Source organism: Solanum verrucosum, unplaced genomic scaffold (genome assembly GCF_900185275.1).
Source record: "Solanum verrucosum unplaced genomic scaffold, falcon-dt-bn FXZP01000078.1, whole genome shotgun sequence".
NCBI lineage: Eukaryota > Viridiplantae > Streptophyta > Magnoliopsida > Solanales > Solanaceae > Solanum > Solanum verrucosum.
Window position 1 is genome coordinate 327,100 of NW_026020150.1, and position 26,245 is coordinate 353,344.

Consider the following 26,245-nt stretch of genomic DNA (forward strand, 5'->3'; position numbering starts at 1 on the left):
AAGTTAACTAATTAGCCATATTTCTTCGTCTCTTCTTTTTGGGCATAATAAGAGATCAAGTTTTCTTGAACCTAACAAATGTCCAAAATACACTATAACAAAAATAGTTTTTATCTGCAGTAAATGTGCACATTAACGAAGAGTGCTAGAGCCTTTACCGACATTAATTAATCCCCATTAGATTCAATGTTGCTATAGACTTTAGGGACATTTATAGAGAGTACCAATTGCCTCTGAAAATACATATTTAGCGACAATTAAACTATTAATTGTCATTAAAGATCATTTTTGCTTTAGTGAGAACTCTTTCTTTTGATAAAGTTTTTTGTTTTTTTTTATTTTTTATAAAGAAGTAATAACTCTTTCTTTTGACTTCTTTCAATTGAATTTGTGAACTGTAAATATGGATACAACCTTTGAAAAATATGTTAAGCAACATACCTTTTTCTTCTTGATTGTTAGGAAAGTGAGATCGTTATTATTATTATTACTTATGGATTTTTGTGAGTTCAAGTGCTCAGAAAATCATGCTCTGAGATTTTGATATGTTATGTGTCAAAATTTTGGTTTAGAATATCCAGTTGTGAACAGTTCCATTCAGATGCCACCTACTACTTGGTTGATAATTGCATTAATTCTTTGTAGCTGCATACTATAACCATAACAATAACTATGGTTCAATTCTAAATAAGCTGGGGCCGGTGATATGAAATCTAAGCAATAGTAATGACTATTTTGAGACAATGAGGAAAAATATTTGTGATACTAATAATTTTAGGGTCATTTTTAACATTTACATGATACTACATATATACTATAATAAAAAAGAGATTGATGGAGGTTCATAAGAAAAGAGCCGAAGGTCCTCAATTTGAATTTAGTTAATTGTGTTCTTGTATGGACATGATGTTTCACTTTATTTGGAAGTGTCGTTGTTCGACACTTTTTTGTCTCTTCTTTAAAGTCTGATGTTGTTCTGTATAACTTTTTGGAATTTAGAAAATTTGATTACTTCTGACCAACTATTTCCATGGAGATTTTCTTAGACTTCTTTCTTATACTTCAAAATCTCTCTATGACTCATAATTTTTGTATAACAAAGAAGAAAATTAAAAAAATATAGCACTTTAAGATTTCGGAGGACCGCTTTACCTTAAGACAAACTATTTTTTACAATGTAGTGTATAAATTGAAAATACGAATATTACTGGATGGTCATATGTAAGCTTAATAAAATAGTTCAATCCCGTGCGAAACAGATGTAATTTATCTAGTATAATATAATTTAACTTTGAGAATGCTAAATTAACTTTCAAAAAGTAAGACAAATAAAAGTGAACCAACATAGTAACATAGTTATGAGATGTAAAATTTTGAGTGCAACAAAACAAAACCATCCGCGTAGGGTAAGAAAAGAGAAGTTAAGAAAAAGGTAGCATTAATGATGAGAAAATAAAGAGGTGGGAGAGAGAGCAAAAGAAAAAGATTTGGAGAGGAGAGGGTTTGGGTTAGGGCACGGCAAATCTTCCCAGCCACCTCCCAAACCCCATTGAATTCTCTCTGGATTTGTTGATGCCTTAGACGTATTATTATCATTATATATGTATGTATGTTTAAATTCTGGAAAAAAATATGAGTAGTCAAGTGCCTCCAGCGCCCAGGCGCAATAGTTTGGTACAGAAACGAAACGTTTCAACTTTGAAGAAATCTGTCAATCAATCTGACACCAATCCTACTAGCCAGAGCAAGCCTTCTTCTCCACCTCACTCGTAAGATACAAATATCTCTTTCTTTCTATGTTTTATTATATGGAAGTCAACCTATTTGCTTTTCATTCAATCTACTACACCTGATCCGATTAACCTATTATCTATTGAAATTAAAGCAATACATCCTCAGAAACTTCAATATATAACAACAGAAAAAACTCAAGAAAACATAGTGAATTTGTGTCGGTTAGATGCAAGGAAGCTACAACATGTTGGCAAGGTCAACAGCAGGTGCAAAATATGTGGCTCGAAAGAAACATGAGATGCTTTGAATGAAGGCCAGACCATATTTCTTTTCTAAAGCTTAAATGTTTACAAATTCTGTATTAAATGTTCAGACAATTTTGGGAAATCTTTTTGACTCAATAGGGAAACCGTAATTTTATCATCTTTTCTAGTACCTTCTTGCTACTGTTTTAATAATATTACCTTTACCTGTACAAAAAGTTTCACTAAGTTTGAAAGAGAACTTTTGGTAACAAAAAAACAGTTGTTGTAGGGGAAACCATATAATTTACAAAATGCTAGTGTGCATCTTACTTTTGTGATAGTGTTTATGCATGGTGGTGGGTGTGTTTTGTTCATTTGGATGCTCACATGTCTTCTTTTAGGTCCGTTGCTGGGGAGAGAACAGTGAAAAAGCTAAGGTTATCGAAGGCACTGACAATTCCGGAGGGAACCACCGTGTCTGAGGCATGTCGGCGGATGGCAGCAAGACGAATTGATGCTGTTCTACTGACTGACGCAAATGCCTTACTCTCTGGCATAGTAACTGACAAGGTCTTCTGAAAATGATCATTTTCTTGCTCCCTTTTTCTTTTTTCATTTTATGTTATTGCTTTGGTGAATGCATTCACATGTTTGGTGTACTGCTTCTTGTAATTTTTTTTTTTAAAACTCTAGGGTTTATGCATCTCTGCAGAACTTAGTTGGTTCAAGAAGAACAAAAATATTCATTCTATCAATTATAGAGTGATACCTTTATCAAAAATATAATTATAGAGTTTTGTATAATTAACATTCAATGAACTTGATAGTGTTCAATGAGACCAAACAAATAGATAAGTAGATCAGGAGGCTGTTATATCTTTTTTTTTTTTCATTTTATTTGAGTATTTTGTTCTAGATATGGTAAAACCCAACTCTTCTCCCCAAAATCCACTGGAGCCCAATGGTGTCTTTTTCCTGCTTTTCCCTTGGTGACAAGAACCCCCAACTTCATGGCAAGGGTATTCCTCCCTTATCTATGAGTAGACTAGAGAGTTGTTAGACTATTAAAATGAAGGGAAGTGACAACTCTTAGGGAGGTACATTTACAAAAGTAAAACTAAAGACACTTATAGAAACATTGAGAATTAGTTCTTTCTCGCTTTCTTACCTTATTGATTTTTTACATTCGGATTTCTGTGTAGGATATTGCAACTAGGGTTATAGCTGAGGAGTTGAGGCCTGAGCAAACAATTATTTCGAAGGTCATGACCAGGAACCCCATTTTTGTGACTGCAGATTCATTGGCTATTGAAGCCCTTCAGAAGATGGTGCAAGGTGTCTTTTTTGACATATTATATTCATATTATCTCTCTCCCCCATTAAAAAAGAGCGGAGATCATAACAAATGTTCAAAGACCTGGACCTAGTTTCATCAATGAATTACTTAAAATTAATATAGCAGGATTAGTATTGCCTTTTCCATTCCTGTGACCGTGACTAGCATGAAAATTGTGAAGTAGCAATTGAAACTGGCACAGGACAGGGCATATTGCTTTAGTTTACGAAGTTGGAAGCTGCTTGTTAATGGGCTTGTCTTGTACTTGAGATACACGTTGATCTGGTGTTAAACCTGCTAGATTATTAATTCTAGTATTTCTTTTTCCTAATAGAACTTTTATACCCTACATTCAGTGTGTATTTACAAATTTCTACCTTGAAGTAATCTGATAAGAGACTTATTTCTTTATTCTGATTTTTAAGTTGTCTTGTTTTGCTCATATCAACAGGTAAATTCCGCCATCTTCCTGTTGTGGAAAATGGTGAAGTTATAGCATTGCTGGATATCACAAAATGCCTTTTTGATGCTATATCAAGGATGGAGAAGGCTGCAGAACAGGGAAGTGCAATTGCTGCAGCTGTTGAAGGAGTTGAACGACAGTGGGGGAACAACTTCTCGGGTTAGTTGTGCTCCATTTGATAATACTGCTTGGTGAAAGAGTTAGTTGCTGCGATTATGTACCAAAATTAATATTATGCGTTATCTACTGTCTCCCTGATGATCAATGGGGAACAATCAAATGACCCTGTAGCCATCAGGGGATCTATTGTGGACTTCTGCCAAAATCTTTACAAAGAAACAGAAAACTAGAGACCTTCTTTGAACATACCTGAAGTACAAAGAATCTCAACAGAGGAAAAAGAGAGTTTGGAAGGAGTTTTTGAGGAAGAAGAGGTATATGCAGGTTTTAAGATGTGTGTTGAAGATAAAGCTGTTGGCCCAGGCGGCTTGATTATGGCTTTCTTCCATGCCTTTTGGGAAACATCAAAGGGGGAACTGATGTAGACACTCCATAGATTCCACTCACACCAGAAGTTTGAGAAGAGCTTCAATGCCACTTTTATAGCTTTGATCCCTAAGAGGGTAGGGGCAAATGATCTAAGAGACTTCAGACCCATCAGCTTGATCTTTGGGGTCTATAAAATCATAGCAAAGGTGTTGTCGGAGAGACTAAAGAAATTAATCAACAGGGTTATAAACAACAATCAGATGGCTTTCATCAAAGGGAGGCAAATAATGGACGTTGATCTTATTGCTAGTGAGTGCATTGACACTAGGATTAGAGAAGAAGTTCTAGGAATTATGTGCAAGCTAGAGTGCTAGTCATAGAAAAGGCTTTTGATCACCTTAACTGAAATTTCTTGTTGAATACAATTAGGAAAATGAGATTGGGGAACAGGTGGCTTAAATGGATAGCATTCTGTATTAAAACTACCAGGTTCTCCATTCTGATAAATGGAAAACCTGCTGGTTTTTTTCCAGGTGAAAGAGGCCTTAGACAAGGGAATCCCCAATCCCTTTTCTGTTCATTATAGCTATGGAGGGGTTGGACAGTCTGATGAGGAAGGCTGCAACAAATAACTGGATAAGGGGTTTCACCATTAAGAACAGGAACAACGAAATTTTGGAGGTGACTCATCCACTATATGCTAATGACATAGTGTTCTGGTTTAAAAGCCAATTGTAAATATAGTTGTCTTTTTGGTTTTGAGTATGGTGGCACCCCCTGGGGGTTTGTAAATCCCACCTCATTGATTCTGATGAGTTCTTTTGTGTGAATACAAACCTATTTTAAAAAAAATGAATATATGTGATGGAATAATAGAGAAAACAGAGAAGAAACTAGCTCTCTGGAAATCACGTGGTGGAGTTGTATTGATAAATGCAGTCCTAGACTCATCGCCAACCTATGTGATGTCCTTATTTCCCACCCCTGACAAGGTGGTGAAAATATTGGACAATCTGTCGAGGAACTTCTTGAGGCAAGGAAACAAGATTGAGAAGAGTTTTAACTTGGTGAAATGGATCACAGTCCAACAAAGTAAGAAATTTGGAGGATTGGGAGTGAGGAACCTTAAGTTGCAAAATAAGAGTTTGCTCAAAAAACGCCTTTGGAGATTTGCCCAAGAGGAGCATTCCTTATGGAAGGAGGTAATTTTGCGTAAGTATGGCCAAAAGGGCCAGAGGTACACAAATGAGGTGTCTGACACCTATGGGGTGGGGGCTTAGAAGTCAATCGGGAATCTCTGGTTGTCATCCCTGGTTCTCTCAAGCCTAAGAGTTAAAATTGGAAGGGGGAGATAAGGTTCTATTCTGGAAAGGGAATTGGAGTGGTCATGGGAATCATCAATCTTTGTTCCCTAGCTTGTTTTTAATTAGCCTGAATCCTAACTTCAACATACAAGAAGTGGTCTCCTCAAGGTCGGAACTTGATCTTTAGAAAGTTCTTAAATGATTGGGAAGTGGCATGTGTATCAAAACTCCTATCCTTGATAGGAAATTTACCGGGTACTAACTTGGACCCTAACAACCTCATCTGGGGGTACCACAATAATGAGTTCTACAGGCAGGTCAACAGGACCATGTACTCTGGAAGAGTGTGGTTCCATTAAAGTGAAGTGCACTTGGCTGGTAGCTAGGAAAGCATGCTCGACACATGAGGCACTACAAAAGAGGGGGATCAACATAGCCTCTAGATGCTTGCTATGCAAGGAGGCATTAGAAACCAGCAAACACCTATTCCTGCATTGTAAAGTTACAACACAAGTATGGGCATTATTCACTACTATTGTCGGAATACTTTGGATCATGCCTGAGCACACTGCAGACCTGCTTAGTTGTTGGATCAGGAGAGGAGGAAGTAAGAGCCAGACAAAATGGTGGAAGACCATCCCAGCTTGCATCTGGTGGAACATCGGGAAGGAGAGGAACTAGAGGATCTTTAAAGGAGAAGAGTGCTCTTTACAGAAGATTAAGTGGAAAGTTATTACCGCTCTAGGTTTTCGGTGTAAAGAACAAAATATAGAAGAGGAAATCCAACTAGTGGATTTTTATAGGATCTTTGTAAGTATTTTTTCAGTCTTTTGTTGTAAACTTTTTGGAGGTGGCCAACTTACCCCTTGATGCTGAAGAATACAAATTACCAGTTCAAAAAAAAAATTATAGTCAAAATATTGTTTTCCATTTTTATTTTTACGGAACTGACCCGGAAAAGGTGATTTAAATAATTAGTGATCTTAGAAAGATAAAAATATATATTTTATTCTAAATAAAGCCATGTGGACAAAAAATCCATGTGGCAGCGTGTGTGTCACACATTCATGGATTGTAAGTGTTCAGGGGGGTTGTGGCTATGAAATAACCAAGTTGAGGGGGATAATTAGGCCAACACGAAGTTTTGGTGTGCACCAAATAAAACTCGACAAGTTTAGGGTGGTCACAATCTATTCTGCCTAATTTGATGTAATTAAACTTTTTATAGACATCATTACTTAAAATTATTTTATGGGTGGTGCAAAATGTAGTTAACATTTTAAATTTAAGAACTCAAACATTAAAGAAATGTAATATTGTACAAATTTCTTGAATTTAATGTTGATTTATTTTATAATTTTTAAAGTTTTGCCTGAAAGTAAAGTTCTATGTTGTGTTCAATATTAAGTTAATGCTATTTAAATTTGAGTTCTAATTTCAACTAATAATATGTATAATTCAATCATACTTGAATGCATTCACCAAATTAAACTACTAATACTTATATTTTTCTTAACCAATCAATTTGTTATATATTTTATTTTTTTAATGGAGTAGCACTATGTAGAACTGAACATTAAAGAGACTTTGACAGCTTGGTTGAGATCGGTTCAACCCCTAGGCCTATTTAAGAGAGCGTAATTTAGGAACATACTGTGTATATTAATTTTTTTTTAAATGTTTTTAATTTTTTTTTAAAGTAGAGTGGGCTAGAATTGCCATTACATTTGAAGTGCTATTTGGTAGAGAGTTATGATTTATACATCTTTTAACAGCAGGTATGCGACCAAATGCTAGATCAATGCTTGTGATGTGCTTTTCATGGACTTTTTTGGCCTTAGAAAGGCCATTACCAGTGAATGGATATGTTGAGTTGAGTGTTTTACTTTGAAACAAAGTTGATGATTAGGTAGACATGAACCCAAGTTTGCTTAGCTAACATATACAAGCAATATAAGCTCTCTATACTTGATGCTTGGTCAATTTGCATTCCTCTCAATTTGTTGCTTACAGCAGATTGCTCCTGATTACTTTGAGCTCCTAGTAAACTTATATGTCCGAAGTATGGTAATCTGCCGCCTTATGGTTTCTGCACTCTGTTTCAGCTCCATCTGCATTTATAGAAACCCTGCGGGAGCTGATATTCAAGCCCTCTTTGTCAGCCATTGTTTCTGAAAATACCAAGTACAGTTCAACTTTCCTCCACCTCTTAAATTTGAGAATGTGTTCAGATTGACTTTTAGTGCCTGATTTTGATCTTGTTATATGTCATCAGGGTGGCAATAGTATGCCCCTCAGATCCTGTGTATGTTGCTGCTAAGAAGATGCGAGAATTACGGGTCAACTCAGCTTTAATTACTGTTGGAAACAAAATTCAAGGGATATTAACGTATTTACTTTTCCTTAACAAGCTCCAATTCTATGTACATCTACTAATGTTATTATCTTCTCATGCCAACCGCTTGGCAATTACGTAGTGGATAGCTAATAGATGTCTGCTGGTATTGTGATGCAGCTCAAAAGATATTCTTATGCGTGTTGTAGCACAAAATCTATCCCCTGAGCTGACACTGGTGGAAAAGGTTTTGTTTTCTCCTCATCTCTAGCTATCTTAATTCCATTGAGTTCCAAATATTTTCTGTACTCTACTGTTTTTGACAGCACAAAGTGCAAAAACATACAAAACCTATGAGGCTTAAATTCATAAGTGAGAAGTGAAGCACACTATTCTTACCGAAAGTTAGATACTACTGACTGTAAATAGATTAAAGGACTTATAATAATCAAGTGCAATTAAAATTATTTGTCTTATTATCTAGTATATAATAATGATGAAATTATTAGAAAAAAGTTTCAAATGGAAACCATTAAAAGATAGCTTCAATCACAGGAAATAAATTTTCATTTACAATTAATCAACCCGAAACATAATTAATTTGCAATATTAAATTCTAGCTTTGATTACTTTAGTAATTATACTAGGAAAGTAGAAAAGAGAAGTTAATAAAGATTAGACGTAGCAGAATAAGAGGACTTGCATACTAGAAGAAAAGAAAGAATGAGTCATTTCATTGAGAAGAGAAAAGGTAAATAAAAAAAAGTTGAGATATACTAGTCTTAGTGTCACTACCCAAAGTACACTCTAGATGTGACATGACAAATAGGACCTCAACAAGCCACTTGACATAAGCATGACACTATGAATATCAAATAAAAAGATTTCAACATAAGGACGAGATATAAGTTTCAAAACTCTTTCCACTCATAGGAAATATCAAAAGAGTACATGACTTAACATAATGCGAAAATCAACTATGTCTGACAAAGCCTTCTACGTCAATAGATGTGGTTAGGACAAACCCCTAAACCTCGTACAAAGTTTGAAAACTGAAAAGACATCAAAAGCAACAAAATGACAATGGCCTTGCCCTCGAACCATGAGCACTCACCAATCCAAGTGCTAAGTGGAGCAATCCAACTAGCCGCGACCAGCCGGAGGAGCGTAAGATCCTATATTATAAAACAATATAGGCACAATATGCATTAGCACTTTGAATGTATTGAATATGGGAAACATGCATTAACGTAAACGTGATAATATGGCAAGTTCAAAACATGATAATGCATGACCAAGTAAAACATAGTAAAGCTTATCAAGCAAAAGCATGAATCATGGAACAAAGTCAATGCAACATTTGAAAAGTCATAGGAAAGCTTAACTTAAATCATTAAGGAAGTCGTAAAAACCTTTGAAGAAAAACAAAGTTCTTTTGTGGGATATTTCACCATTAATTGACATAGACCATGTGAGTTATAACATGGAATTCACCGAAAAGAGATTGTCCTACTTGCCAAGGTAAGGACCATACATATTAGCTTCGGTGGATCCACTAGCTATGTCTTTCTAAGATAAATCCTACGGGGCACGTAGTTAGGGACAAGGGAATTGCTTCTAAAGACCAAGCCTCTACTAACAGTAGAGCCTTCATTCCAAAGTCCTCTCGGTGCTAAGTAAACCCAACAAAAATAAGCATAATCATAATCATATCATAATACTTGGAAAAGTAGGAATCGAGTCATAGCAATCCAATCATTACTTCATATCATAGAATAGCTCCTTTCAAAAGCATGATTTTATAACATATTCATAAGACACTTAACTAAGCAGAAGAAACCACGATAAAAAACCATCTGAGATGGGCTCGAATCAAAGTGAAAGGTCCCATTGAAAATATTCCCAGGGAAGTTGAAATTCAAGATGGTGGTTTGATTTTTTCCCTTCAAGTTTGGGTTGAAGCTCCGACAAGATTTCGCAGATCTGAGGTGGTTGAGCTTGACTGCCAAGAAGTCAGTCCTAGGCTAGAAAAGGAAAGGGATAAAGCTGCTAACTCCATAAAGCAAATGTTGACTTCCCAGGGATTAGGGCAAAGGAGAGAGAGAAAGGATCTTGTGGATAATGATATGCATTTAAGGAATGTTGTGGGGTCCAGTAGCCATGTGGATAAAGCTGCTGATGCCATAAAGTAAATGTTGACTTCACAGAGAATTGGGCTAAGGAGAGAGGGAAATGATCTTGTGGATGTGATGGGACATGCATATGGGGGCCCCACTGCTGCAGGTCAAGTGAAACCCCAATCAAATTATTTGGGCCAGCCGACCCATTTAAATAAAAGCCCAACAAAGGTTGTTGAGCCTTTTATTAAAAATATTAGCATTTGGCCAGTTAATACAGAAGTCCAAAATACACTGTCAACATGCATAGAACAAAGTATGTGGAGTGAAGTGTTAAGAAGAGCTATTCAGACGATGTCTCTGCAGCTGGACGATATAGAGAAGCGTCGTTCAAAGTCGACTATGTCGAAAATAAGGGAGACAAGTGATAAAACTAAGGAAGGGGAGGTAAAGGGGAATTCTCAACAATTAATTCCTCTTAGTGATCCGACACCTCTCAATTGTGATGCCTCTGAATGCAGCAAAGAGGTACAGGGGAAAACAAACCAATGGGTACAAGACAATATCCTCCGACTCAGCCAAATGTTTGGAATGTCTTTTGATGGTTGTTTTGGGGAAGCTTTGACCCTTCTGTTAAAAATTGATCAAAGAAGGGAAAAGGAAGGCTCCTTACCTCGAGTGCTACAGAACATAAGGACAATTAGATAATCCCTAAAGAGCTCAAAAATTTGATCTTCGATGTGAAGTTCAAAGATGGAGAACCTAGGAGTGAATCTAGAAGCAGGGGGGAAATTATGCCACCCAGTTACAATGAACTTAAAAATTCTATCATGGAATGTTAGGGGTTTAAACATGGAGAATAAAAGAAATTTGGTGAAAAGCAGAATACAATCGGAGGGGGTAGATATTATAGTTTTGATGGAGACAAAGCTAAATGGGGCAGTGGGGGATTATATACAACAATTAGGGGGGAATAGGTGGATGGGGGGAATATGGCTGGAAGCGATCAGCAGCAAGGGTGGAATTTTAGTTAAGTGGGACAAAAGATCATGGAAAGGGGAGATGGTGGAATATGGGAACCAATCAATTACTTGTAAATTATGTGGAGTTAATCAAGAACTAGCTTGGTTTCTCACAGCAGTTTATGCATCTTGTGATAGAAATGAAAGGATGGAGTTGTGGGAAGAATTAGGAGCTATGAGGAGTCTGTGTGAAGGGCCCTGGGTAGTATGTGGGGATTTCAATACTACTAGGTTCCCTTTCGAGAAAACCAACTGTATCAGGCTTTCTAGAGCCATGATAGATCTGTCCAGCTGTATCAATGAATTGGAGCTGATTGACCCCCCTTTATTTGGGGGCTCATACACTTGGAGAGGAGGGGCAAACCATAGGAATACCTCCAGGATTGACAGATTTTTATACTCGTTCCCATGGGATGAAATGTTCCTTCAAATTAGGCAATGTACTCTGCCTAGCTTGGGGTCTGACCATAATCCCATTGTCTTAACATGTGGGAATAATGCCTTCAGGAGATCTTATTTCAAGTTTGAAAAGTGGTGGCTTAATGTAGAGGGTTTCAAAAGTAAAGTTCATGAATGGTGGAGCTCCTTTGAAGTGTCCGGAAGACCGGACTACAAACTAGCTACTAAGTTGAGGCTGCTTAAAACAAAACTGAAGGAATGGAGTAGAGAGAATAGGGAGAACTGGAAGGCAAGGAAGGAGCAAATTTTGAGTCTGATAGGGGACATGGAAGTTACTCAAGAGTCTAGATCTCTTACTGATGATGAACAGATACTAAAGGTACACTTGGCCATGGAATACGAGGAGGTGGCAAAAAATGAAGAATTTTTTTGAAGACAGAGGTCCAGAATTCAGTGGATCAAGAATGACGATAAAAATACGAAGTATTTCCATAGAATGGCAACAACTCACAAGAGAATCAACACCATTGAGTCATTAATGATTAACAGAGAGTTATCCTCTGTGCCAGTGGAAATCAAGAACTCCATTGTGGATTTTTACCACCATTTGTATAAGGAGGTAGAAAACTGGAGACCCTCACTAAATATTCTTAACGTACAGAGAATAACAATGGAGGAGCAGAGCTGGTTATCTAGAGAATTCAGTGAGGATGAGGTGCTAGAAGGGATAAGATTGTGTGCTTGTGATAAAGCACCTGGGCCTGATGGTTACACCATGGCCTTCTTTCAGGCATTCTGGGAAACTATAAAGGAAGATCTGATGCTGACCTTCCAAAACTTTCACTGTCACCAAAGTTTTGAGAAGAGTTTCAATGCTACCTTTGTGGCTCTAATTCCTAAGAAGGCGGGGGCAAATGATCTAAGAGACTTCAGACCAATCAGTCTCATTACTGGGGTTTATAAAATAATTGCCAAAGTGTTGGCAGAAAGGCTGAAGAAGATGATAGACAGGCTAGTCAAAATCAAATGTCTTTCATTAAAGGGAGACAAATAGTGGATGTTACTTTAATTGCTAGTGAATGTATTGATACTAGGATTAGAGGAGATGTGCTAGGAGTAATGTGCAAACTGGATATTGGAAAAGCCTATGACCATCTTAATTGGGACTTCCTGATCAACACTCTTAGACAAATGGGTTTTGGCCCTACATGGCTCAAGTGGATTGAGTTCTGTATTAAAACCACCAGGTTCTCCATTATGGTTAATGGAGAACTTGTAGGTTTTTTTCCTACTGAAAGAGGTCTTAGACAAGGAGACCCTTTGTCCCCTTTCCTGTTTATGATGAGAGAGAATATATAACATGAAAAATATAATTTATTTTATAAAAAAGTACACTTATTTTGAGAAACCCTTCGTTTTTGCCTCTTGGAGTTCTTTTTCAAGAAAAATTGAAAAGACTCTGTACTTTTTCAAGAAAGATAAAAAAAAAAGACTGTTCCGTGTACTTTTTCAAGAAAAAACTCTTTTTTCTTCTCCTTTGTACTTTTTCAAGCTTTGTCATCTTTAGGTCGCCGGAAATTGATTTTTTCTTCCCCAAATTTTTTCTCGGCTCCGGTCAAAGTGTCCGGATCGGATTGACCGAATCCGACACGCACCCCGCACCCACGCCTGCACCAGTGTCGCGTTGAGACGGGTTCTCCTGCAAATATGAAGAGTCCGCGCAACATAGGCGACCAACATTGTGATTTCTTTCCATTTGTCCAGTCCTTGATGAGCAAAGTTACTTGATACCTATGCCGATGGGAGGTAGTAGGAACTAGGAACCCATTAGAATTAATTAAGGTTGGGGTGTTAATGGTACAATATTGAAAACTTCAGTTAGGTAATCATAGTTTTCAATTTTAAAAAATATTTTATCATTACTATACCAAATTAATTTAATATGTTAAGTTACCAGTTTCAAATAAAATAAATAAATAAATAAATTTGGTATGATTCAGTATTTATAAGTTCATGGGCTGTACTAGGGCCATATTTACAAGTAATTCCAGAACCTATGATCCCGTGTCTATAATGAGTCTAACACATCAATAATAGATACAGGATCATTAGACCAGATCTAATTACACCAAAAACATAGAATCAAGATACAATTCAATTTGATCTGCTCTATACTATTCTCTATGCTCTCAAAACACCTAGCATTTATATCCTTCCAAATTGTCCACCATGTGCTGGCTGGTATAATTCTCCACCTACTTCTGTGTCTTGCTTGAACCCCAACTTCTTCAATACCTTACACATGCAAAAATAGAGAAATATTTTCAAGAAATGTCTCAACTATATCATATCAATACCTTAAACATGCCAAAATATTCGAAGAAAGCAAATCCTTTGAGAAAACTAGATTAGAATCATTCTCAATGAGAATGAGTCCCTCAGAAGTGATCCCATTTATTTCATCGGGTCTCGAGCATTTCAATGAAGTTCTCATTCTTACTTTGAAATGTTTATAGTGAGCTGAGGGTCTATGAAAAACCACCTCTTTGCCTTTACAAGATAGGGGTAAGGTCTGTGTACACACCACCCTTCCCAGACACCACATGCGGGATTACACTAATTATGTTATTGTTTACAGATTCTTATAAGTAAGAATGAAAAGGTACACAACTCTATAAGTTGGGTGTCTAAACTAATGTGGCAATTCCCAAGATGGTATTGCCGTTTTGGTAGTAGTACTATTTTATCATTTTAAATTATAAATATTTGTTAGTTCTAATCAAATATTATTAGTCTTTTAATATTCTCTAATCAATTAAATTTAGGATTTTAGACCTTTAATTAGTTGATGTTTAGATTAAAATATTTAATATTATAAAATATTTATTGTATATGTAATTAAATATTTTGGTTCAATATTTGATATTTTGGTATTTTTTGTAAATACCGAATTCCGTGCCGATTACCAAACTTTTAAAATTGCATACCAAATATTGTAAAACAGAAATCGTGGCACTGAAATTTCAGCTTCTGCAAGGTAATTCGGTATATACCAAAGTACGCACAGGACTAAGTCGAGGTGTGTGCAAGCTGGCCCGAAGACCATGGATATTAAATTCATGAAATCTTCAAGGTTGGTGTTTATACCATTGAGAAGTAGAAAAGACAATTTGTAAAACTGTGGTCAAAATATATTCAATGATTAGTAATAGAAAATTTAAGCTGATCTGGCCAAGTTCACACATTGAGGAAGGTTGTATTGCAGCAGGGATGTGAACATTAGGATCGTGGGGAAGTGCAGTTGTGTCTCTCAGGTTAAAATGGGAGGGGACAAGTCCCTAACTATTGCATTATTATTAAGTCACTGGAGGATGTAGTCCATTGTTAAATAAGTGACCTGATAGTTGAAAAAATAACATGTTATTTGGTACTTCGGGCTTGAATTCTTTGGACTTTGTCGAAAGTTTTTACTAAAAGAACAATTTTGATACTCCTTCTGTCCCACTTCACACTCGGAACACACCCTTCTTATAGATAAAATAATACATGTTTTCATATCTTCTTAACTTGAATAGCTTGGGAGAGGAAAGGTTTCTTTTGGTCTACTACATCTTGGAACTGATAGCATTCAAGAATATGCAGGATTATACACAAAAATTCTTTTTTGGTTCTCCTTAGTCGTATGTCTCTTATCCAAGGAAGAATAATTCTACTGAGACTTAGTCATATTTTCAGGTAATGACCTCAAACCCTGAATGCGCAACACTAGAGACAACAATACTTGAAGCTCTGCATATAATGCATGATGGGAAGTTTCTACACCTTCCTATTATAGATAGAGGTGAGTGTTTGCTTCTTGACATTTTCTACATTTTTCTAGCTCTGATATTAACAGTGAAAAGTGAGTTTTGCTGTCAAGTTTAACCTATATTTTTGCAGATGGATGTGTTGCCGCCTGCATAGACGTATTGCAGATAACTCATGCAGCTATATCTATGGTAAACTGCTAATCATTTCTTATGTTATAGGTCTGAAAAGTGATGACAGATGAATTCCTAGTTTGTAACTTTGGCTTATAGGAAGTGAATTTGATCGTTGTAATGACCTCTTTCTCATGTATGATTTTGCACACTGTTGCTCTGATACACATGTGGGCACCTGACACGGGTGAGGATCTAGCAGTCAGATTCATCATCAGCTAAATTTTATATTTTTTAGAAATTCGGGGATATAGGTGTACGGGTACGAGTGTTTAGATATAGAGAATAAATGTATATCACGACATATATAAGTAAATATTTTAATGATTAATTAAAGTTTTACTTTAGTAAACTAATAGCATGTTTGGACTTTGGCCAAATTTTTCAGAGGCGAAAAGTGTATTGTTTTCCATATAGTGCTTATTTAAAAAAGAGAGGTGTTTGTCCAAGCTTTTAAGAGAAAACAAGTGCTTATAGGAAGTGGCAGAAGTTGTTTTTCAGAATCTAAAAAAAGTAGCTTTTTCCCGAAAGTATTTTCTTTAAAGCACGTTTGAAATGAATACACTTAGAAGCACTTTTAAAAAGATTGATCAAACACTAATTATTGCTCGAAAGTGTTTTTTGAATTTATGGGATATGCAAAGTTCTTCTCACCAAAAGTATTTTTTTGAAAAACACTTTTGGAAAGAGCACTTCTCAAAATAAGATGATTTTACAAGTTTGGCCAAACTAGCTATAAAGCTAGTACAATTAAATTCTTTGTAGACACTTATATCACATAAACTCAAATCAGACCAATAGTCAACCTATACTTCTTTAGCCACAACCAGTGTTTTGGACGGCGAGAGGCGACAAAAGGCGACAAGGGCCTGCCTCGCCACGCGGCGAGGCGAGCGGCGAGGCGATCGCCTTTTTGAATCAAGGCGCCAATTAATACCAAAAATTAAAAATATTTAATTGCATATATAAATATCCAAAATCTCAATAGCAATAACATATATTAGCAAATATTTCAATTCAAAAACAAAAAGTAGATACTAAAAGTCTAGAACTTTAAAGACCCAATAATTCAAAAGATAATACTAGAACTCTAAAAGTCTATTCTTCTTCAAAACTATCCAATTCTTGAAGATCAACATCCTCTACATCATTATATTGCTCCTCATCTTCTTCCTCCTCGTAGTCTTCATCAATTAGTGTTCGAGTCCTACTTGAAGTTGAACTTGTAGATGAAGTTTCTACTCCTTTGCCCTTGTCAAGTGCTCTTGATCTTGAAGAAAGTTCCCTAAGATGATAGATACTCTCATCAGCTCCAATTGCCGTAGCAACACTACCCCAAGTAAGATCATCATCCTCATATACTAGTTCATCTTCTTGATCTTCGGGGCATCCAACTAACCATTCATTTGAATCATCAATGTTATCCAAGCGAATTGGATCAATGAGATCACGAGCATCATAACGACGTTTCAATGTTCTATTGTACTTAATGTACACTAGATCACTGAGACGCGATAGTGCAAGCCTATTCCTCTTCTTGGAATGAATCTACACATAAGTTACAAATATTAACTAATAGATATTGATAATAATATAATATGGAAATTAGGATATAATTTTTTTACTTACGTGTTCAAACACACTCCAATTTCGCTCACATCCGGATGAGCTACAAGTTAGGCTTAATACTTTCATGGCAAACTTTTGCAAGTTTGGTGTTTCACTACCAAATAGTGACCACCATTCCACTATAATAAAATAAATTTAGAGGTTAATGAGTGTAAATAAGTTGAATAATTTAAGTAAGAGCTAAATCAACTCACTTACCCGGTGACCTTGTGTCTCTAGCTCTTTTAGCCGGACCACAACCAAATAGTCCATTCGCCATTTTGTACCTAGGAAGCTCAGCGACTAGTAAATCTTGTATTGTTGTATCGGGGATCATCTTCTCAACACATGCATAATACTCGGTCCACAGACTCTGTAGTAAAGTTCCCTCTTCTTGAGCTTTATAATACAATCCTGGGTTCAAAACATGGCCTGCAGCATGCAAAGGCCGATGGAGTTGGTCTGACCACCTTGCATCAATAATTTCAAACACTTTCTCATATTGCTTCTTAATTCCACGAAAACCCCGTTCAATAGTTTCTTTGGCTCTATCCATTGCTTCATAAATATAGCCCATTGGTGGTTTTTTCTCCCCATCCACCAAACGAAGCACTTTTGTCAAAGGGCCACAAACTGTAAGTGCTCGAACAACATCATCCCAAAAGTGGGCAGAAATAATAAGATTGGCAACTTCTTTCCCCAAAGTTTCCTTTGCAAATTTACTTGAAGTCCATTCGGTTGAGAGGACTAAAGTTCTCAAGTTTTTTCTTTGTATGTACATAGCTCTCAAAGTTAAGAAGGCCGTTGCAAATCTTGTCTTGGCCGGTTTCACCAAATTTCTTTCCTTGGTGAATTTTCTCATCAAGTTTAACAACAATGGCCTTTGACTAATGTAAGAATGGATTCTGATGGCCTTCTTAAAAACTGTTAAGGTAAGATTATAGTAATTAGTAGCTAATAAGTATTAAATATTGACTATAAAGAAAGTTAGAGGATATGAGAGTGATATTACCGGAAGCATATGGCTTAACCTTGAATATGTCACCAAACATCAAGTTGATGCAATGAGCGGCACATGGAGTCCAATAAATGTGTGGGTATGCACCCATCATCATGCTTCCCGCTTTAACATTCTCACTAGCATTATCAGTTACAATTTGTACAACATTTTCCGGTCCAATTCTTTCAATAGTGCTTTCAAACAACTTGTACATTTTGGTGGAATCGGTAGATTCATTGCTAGCATCGACAGAACCAAGAAATACACTACCGATTGGAGAATTCACCAAAATATTGATGATCATTTTACCATTTCGTGCCGTCCATTTGTCCATCATAATGGAACATCCAAACTTTGTCCATTGCACTTTATGCTCATCAACGATTTTTTCCACTTTCTCCACCTCTTTTTTTAGGTGAGTAACTCTAACTTCATGAAATGTAGGAGGCTTCATTCCGGGGCCATGTTGTCCTACTGTCTCAATAAATTTATCAAATGATTTGTGATTGACACAATTAAAAGGGAGCCCCGCATCATACATCCATATCGCGAAAGCACTTACCGCACGCTCTCTTAGAATTTTCTTTGTTTCATCAATTCCTCCTCCTTTTTCAAAGCCTCCTTTTTGTGTTGATTTATGCGGAAAATAGAGATTCATAGGGCCTTTCGTCACATTCCGCGCGGTGGATGATGCACCTCCACTAGAAGATATCTTTGGAGTTTTGGAGGGAGGCATCATTTCCGCATATTCATCCATATCATCAACATCATCAATATCAATATATTCTTCCGGCTGCCTCACTTGAAATTTGGGATTATTAGCGATTTTATTTTGCATATAAGCCCTTACTTCTTCTCTAATCTCCGACGGACATGCTGTACATTGTTTAACATTCTTGAAACCACCCACTAGATGTTGTTTGTGTCGAGTTATTCCACCATTAAAAGTACTCCCACAAAAGTTACAATTAACCGAATCTTTCGTTGCTCCTTGAGTACCATAATTCCATCCAATGTCCCTCTTTTTGCTAGCATCCGCCATAGAATTCACTATTGTACAATACAACATATACTATATTAATTAGTAATTACTATTAATTACTATAGAAGAATTTTTTTAAAAATAAAATAATAGGCAGCACAGTAAAAGGCTGAAAGCAGTAGCATTCAGCAGCATATTACAGTGAACAAATGTTACTTTAATAAAAAAAAAAAAAATATTACAGTGAATTCACTATTGTACAATACAACATATAGTCATATACTATATTAATTAGTAATTACTATAGAAGAATTTTTAAAAAAATAAAATAATAGGCAGCACAGTAAAAGGCTGAAAGCAGTAACATTCAGCAGCATATTACAGTGAACAAATGTTACTTTTATAAAAAAAATAAAATATTACAGTGAATTCACTATTGTATAATACAACATATAGTCATATACCATATTAATTAGTAATTACTATTAATTACTATAGAAGAATTTTTTAAAAAATAAAATAATAGGCAGCACAGTAAAAAGCTGAAAGCAGTAGCATTCAGCAGCATATTACAGTGAACAAATGTTACTTTTATCAAAAAAAAAAAATATTACAGTGAACAAAGAAAACAGAGCATTGAAGAAAAAGAGGAAACAAACAGAGCAGAGAAGGCAGAACCGCAGAAAGCAATAGTATCTCAAATTTTTATTTTTTTTGAGAAAGCAGTTGAAGGAGAAAGTAAGAGAAGACGAGGACTGAAGGAGAAGAAGAAAGAAAAGAGGCCATACCTTTCAATTCGCGCAAGTTGACTGAAGGAGAAGAGAATCGCGAGGTTGAAGGAGAAGAGAATCGCGAGGTTGAAGGAGAAGAGAATCGCGAGGTTGAAGGAGAAGAGAATCGCGAGGTTGAAGGAGAAGAAGAGTATCGCAAGTCGTGACTGAAGGAGAAGAAGAGAATCGCGAGGTTGAAGGAGAAGAGAGTCGCGTCTGAGTCCCAATTTTGGAAATATGAAAAAAAAACCCTAATTTTGACTAATATTATTAAGTCAAGACCTTTTTAAAATTTTAATACTAAAAGGCGCCGCCATTCACGTCGCCTTTACGTCGCCTCACGTCGCCTCACATCGCCTAATTGATCTCGCCGCGCCTCACTGGGAAATGGCGCGACATGCTCGCCTCGCCTCGCCTTCTCGCCTTTGGCGAATGGCGAGCGCCATTAAGAACACTGGCCACAACGTATTCAAAGAGCACAAGTTAGGTTGACTAAATGTATTGTGGATCCCACACACACATACACACAAAAATCATGTCAGGTCAACAGAGTGCGGCAATGATTTTGAAGGATACGAGCTACATAGATTCCCTTTAGAGCTTTGTCCAAGTGTTTTTGGGTTACTATGGCATGCAAACCGGTATTCAATAGTATTGAGCATCTAGATGTTCTATATTATATCGTTTCATTAGTTGGTGATCCTAAAAGTTTTATATTTTTGTAAACCTATCGTGGTTATATTTTCTATCCTAGAATGTATCAACTCAATGGAGGGATCAATTTTGAAATGGGTAGAAGACACATGTTGTATTCTTGAAGAAGGCACACTTGTTTTATTCTTTCCAATGTTTCTAAGCTAGCATTTGACTATAGATTCCCAAATATATTTGGGATACTAGGTTTTAGTGAAGTTTGGATTGAAGTACCAAATTATGTTTGACCATAGTTTTTGAAACATATTTCACTTTTTTCAAAAACAACATAAAACATGATTTATACACAGAAGTTCTAAAAACTATCAAAAACACACAAGTTTGGCACAAAATTATCATTTTTATAATATACTAGATAATAATCATCCTAAAATCATAACACGATATTGAAAGAATAACTACTAATAACACAATTACTAGCTTCTACAATTCATCAAATTACAATTTGTCTTTGTTATCAAAGGCAAAAAAGCAAAAAGGCTCTAAGGTCCGTGGGGGCTTTAAGCGCAAAGCGCAAATAAAGTGTGAGCTTTTTTAATGAAAAAAGGCGCAAAGGGAGGAAAAAACACAAATGTATACATTTAGTCCAAGACTAATAATTATAAACATGATTACAAATATATGACCAAAGAAATTGAATTTTTTTTTATGATAAAGTGAAATATCAATTGTTTAGTGTCACTTCTTCATAAGAGGCTCATTGACAAGGAAGAGTTTGTCTTAGAACCTTGATGAAGGCACTGAAGCGCACATAAGCGAGGCGAAGCGCTCAACACGTTTTTGAGCCTCGCTTCAAGGCTTAAGCGTGCCTTTGATATGAAGATCCATCAGTGATGAATGAATAATGAAGACGGTAGTAACTAGCTATTCTTTAATATAATCTTCCCATATTCTATGCCCATATTCTATGAACAATCTCTTCATGGTGAGCATGCATTTCCAGATCAGAGGACCAAAAAGGGTGGATAGAATTAGCTGGGGTCATAAATAGATAGTTTTCTTTTTTTTATAAATTAATACTCCCTCCCCCTCCGTCCCAATTTATGTGACTTACTTTCCTTTTTAGTCAGTCCCAAAAAGAATGACACATTTCTATATTAAGTAACAATTTAACTATAAAATGTCTATTTTACCCTTAATGAAATGATTTACAGCTACACAAATTTCTATCATTAATTTTGGACCACAAGTTTTAAAAGTCTTCCTTTCTTTCTTAAACTCTGTGCTGAGTCAAACTACCTCACATAAAATGGGACGGAGGGAGTATAAGTTTGGGGTAAGCTTTAAAATTTAAAAAGATTTTGCCCAAAAAAGGCGAGTAATTCAACGTCCAGATTGACAAAGGATATCTATCTAAAGGAGCGTATCATAGTTTTGAGGAAGGAGTGCAATACCGAGAAGGTTGTCTTATATTTGCTGTTTTTCTAAAGGTGGAGAACAGCTCAGGTGCTGTCAATGAAATGGCCAATACTATGATGCAGAAGTTTTGGGATTCGGCACTTAACCTGGAGCCACCTGACGATTATGATACTCTCAGGTACTTATGCTTCCTAGATGTTGCTTTCATGACCTGGGCATATAAAAGCTAACCGTGCTTTGTTCATTTCCTTATCATACAGTGAGATGTCTATGTCTCAATTGATGATGTCAGAAGGGGCAGAAGCAGGAAAATCTGGATATCCATCATTGGGTCTTGGAAATACATTTGCTTTCAAATTTGTTGACCTTAAAGGTCGTGTCAACAGATTTAATTTTGGTGAGTGCTGCAGACTTTATTACATTGTGCAGTAGGAACATTATTCAACCTTCTGTATCATTGAATTTACTTGATTTCCTTCACAAGAAGATATACTGCCTCCATTTAAATTTGCACCGGACCTTACTTTTTGTCTGTTCAATAATATATGCCACTTTTCTATATAGAGTAGATCTGAAATACCAACATTCCCATTTGACCAATAAACACTTTCGAGTTCACAAGATTCAAAGAGTATTCTTTGGCATGTTATAACACTTTTAGCTTAAAACCATATGATTCAAAAGTCTTCTCACATTCTTAAATTTTGTGGTTAGTCAAACTAAGATGCATAAAATGAAACAAAGGGAGTAGTTTGTTTGTTTGTACTTGTGATTGTTTCATTATTAGAAATACTTTGGTGAATGTATGTTTTTGTTATGAACAACTGTGTTTTGCGATAGATAATTATCACTTTTAGCAATCTGAGGTGCTATGAAGCTCATTTAGATATCTTCCAGCAACTGTATTTGATAATATTTTTTCATTTTATCATGAGAATATCCTCCCTAGCCATTGGAGAATGTAGTTTGTGGTTCATTGCCGGAGTCCAAAAGTGGAGAATTTCTGAGGTTTTTGTTTTGCTGAAGTTTTGTACTAAAAGACTAGAGTCTGACTAAGCCTTGAATTGTGCGAGCTGAAGAGACTGGAACTTCAATTATTAAAGCGCTGTAAATTTTGGTTGAACAGGACAGATTTCCTTGAATAAGGTTAAAATGTCTGATTGAAGCAGAGGTCTGATGCTGGTAATGGTGCATATTATACAAGCTTTTAAAAAGCTAATATTAGCAACTTGAAAACCTGAAAGAGTTTGGCCCTATGTTATTTACTGAAATCTTTGCCATTCAGTAGTCTTATCACGTTCATGGTTGTGCTTTTACAACTACAATGCAGGATTCAAGGTGGCTTAATGAGGTGGATTGTTTTCTAAAACATTACTATCCAGTAAAGTAAATTTAGTTATAAGAAGCAACACCAAAGAGTTAAGTCTTTTACTGCATAGGAATTCCCCCTAAAATCTTACGAGGTTCTATTCATGCACTAGTTTAACTTAATTCTTAGAGCATACATCTGACCCTCCACTTCTTCTTTCTCAGGCTCAGAGAGCTTACTGGAGCTTGTCACTGCGGTTATGCAAAGATTAGGTGCAGTAGATGAACAAAATCGTCCTCAACTTTTGGTAGGTGTTGAGAAGAATCTTGTGCCGCCTTGATGAATTCTCTTTTCTGTTTTTTCATGTAGTATATGGAGATGAAGGTGGTATGAAACTTTTTCTGTTCTTATTGTAGTATGAAGATGATGAAGGCGATAAAGTTCTGCTGACAACTGATAGTGATCTTGTAGGTGCAGTTAGCCACGCCAGATCACTAGGACTAAAGGTATGCTGATGCTCCTTGTTTATGCTTTTCCTCTTGTGTCGACTTCAATACATTTTAAGTTACGGTTGTCAATTTTGAGGATGATCATGTGGCACAAGCAATTACATCCCGTTGTTGAAGAATGAATTTGTGATCATAATGCATGAGGGAGTTTGATAATTAGCTGTACAAGGCACAGAAATGAAACCAATAATTTTAACAATTTGTATGTATATTTTAATTCGTCCGGAAAAAAGCATCAAAAGTCAGCGATTATGAGAAAAATTCCAATTCTATCTGTTTTGGTCAGTGGATCTGTCAAGTTTCATGACTGCTACATTTATTTTGCAGGTGTTAAGATTGCATCTAGATTACTCTGATGTAAAATCAGTGCAAGAATTGAGTAGTACCTGTGTAGAGAAAGATGGATGGGGTTCAGTGCGCATGGGGATTTTTGCAGGTGCTGTTGTGCTAACAAGTGTTGGTGTATTGGCCTACTTGAAGCGCACCAATACATGGTAAGCCAAATTTTAAGGATTCTATTCTGCTAAAAAGGCGATAGATCCAGTTGATTGGTGTGATGTTTTGGTGGCCTGACTTTTATTATTGGTCGAGAAGGGAGGTGTCTAAACAGCTGATATAACAGTAGGATGAATTTTCTCCCACTCCCTAATGCCAACTGGTTGAGAAGAGGGGTAAAATAAAAAAGAAAAGGAGAATTTATCAGTCTAAGTTACAGCAGCAATCTGACATACGATGCCTGTTGTAAGATCAATCAATTTTGGTCGAATATTTAACCATTTCATCTTACTTTTGCTGGAGTTTGTAAATTCTTCCCAAGTTTCAGGGGATGTCGACTACTCTAAATAACAGCATATGTGTATCATGCTGCTCATCTTATATTGTAACTCTTTTAAAATTCAAATTAAACTAGAGATGTCCTCTGTTAATAGTTTGATTTTAAAATGTTCCTTGTTATTTAATGGTTTTTTAAAAAATAAATATATTATTTGAAAAACACAATTCTTTTTGTGATAATACATTTTTTTACTAACAAATATTTATCCTATTCAAATAAGATTTATTAAATACAAATATTTTATATTTTACTATATATTTTATGTTGTTATTAAAATGAAAATAATAATTGATTTATTTGTGATATTATATATATATATATATATATATATATATTCTATGTTAATTGATTAAAAAGAAAAAAAAATCATTTCTTACTTTATACTGTTGAAAGGCCCAAATCATTTGTAGCTTTAAAAGTTGCCTTCTGAAATCACTTAAACACTTGAATATTTTTTGGAAAAAGGTTAAAGATGAGTTTAATTATTCTGCTTCTCACTCCTTGTCTGAAGTTCATAATAGACTCTCTTCTAAACAAATCATGATTATTCGCGATACCTCTTTTGATGATTTAAAAGGAGAAATTGAACATTTGAAGGAAGAAATTAAATTTCTTAAACAAAATCATATTATTTGTGATTACCGTCTTACTCAGATTGAGTTTGTTAATAGCAAAGGAAAAAAATAAGGTTGATGATTCTACTGTTGAAGAAAATACTCTTGTCAACACTTTGAATATTGATCCGAAACAAAATATGTTTTTAGGAATGATGCAAATTGTTACAGCTCATAAATGGTATGTTAAATGTACTATATTAATTGATAATATTTTTTCTATAACTAACATTGCTATGATTGATAGTGGCGCTGATGTGAGTTGCATTCAAGAAGGTCTAGTACCTATTAAATATTTTGAAAAAACAACTCATATGGTTAAATCTGCATCTGGTCATGCTTTAGATATAAAGTATAAATTATCTAATACTCGTATTTGCCAGAATAAAGTTTGTATTCCTCACTTCTTTTTCTTAGTAAAAAATCAGTTATACCCTCATATCATTCTAGGAACTCCTTTTATAAATGCAATTTATCCTTTTACTAATATAAATGCTAAATGATTTTCTGTTACTTATAAAAATCAAGATATTAGTTATACTTTTATCACCGAGCCTATTTCTAGAGATATTAATGCTCTAATTGAAATGAAACAAAAGCATGTTGATTATTTACAACTTGAGATATTTAGTATGAATATATTCGATACTTTAAAATCTGCTAAAGTACAGGAAAAGATTAAACTCATTTCTGAAAAAATGGTCATTGATATTTGTGTTGATCATCCTAGTGCCTTTTGGAATCGGAAAAAGCATATTGTAACTCTTCCATATGAAGATGATTTCTCTGAGGAAAATATCCCTACCAAATCACGTCCTTGTCAGATGAATACCGAATTGGTTGAATTCTGCAAAAAAGAAATTGATAATTTATTACAAAAAGGTTTGATAAAGCCTTCCAAATCACCATAGTCGTGTACTGTTTTTTATGTTAATAACGCAACAGAAAAAGAACGAGGTGTTCCCAGGTTAGTTATAAATTATAAACCTTTAAATAAATTTTTAAAATGGATTAGGTATCCTATTCCAAACAAAAGGGATTTATTATCAAGATTATATGATGCTAATATCTTTTCAAAATTTGATTTAAAATTTGGATATTGGCAAATCCAAATATTTAAA

At 35.4% G+C, this 26,245-nt stretch overlaps 1 protein-coding gene across 1 annotated transcript; it reads left to right on the forward strand.

Annotated features, from left to right (window-relative positions):
- Positions 1 to 1,462: 1,462 nt before the first annotated feature.
- On the forward strand, positions 1,463 to 24,581 carry LOC125828056 (CBS domain-containing protein CBSCBSPB3). Its single transcript, XM_049507361.1, has 14 exons — positions 1,463 to 1,769; positions 2,381 to 2,549; positions 3,182 to 3,314; positions 3,767 to 3,937; positions 7,677 to 7,755; positions 7,847 to 7,960; positions 8,087 to 8,153; positions 15,180 to 15,285; positions 15,384 to 15,442; positions 21,929 to 22,035; positions 22,118 to 22,254; positions 23,391 to 23,473; positions 23,583 to 23,672; positions 24,003 to 24,581. Exons 1-14 carry the CDS (start codon positions 1,633 to 1,635, stop codon positions 24,171 to 24,173), a joined length of 1,623 nt encoding a protein of 540 aa, XP_049363318.1. The 5' UTR covers positions 1,463 to 1,632; the 3' UTR covers positions 24,174 to 24,581.
- The last annotated feature ends 1,664 nt before the right edge of the window (positions 24,582 to 26,245 follow it).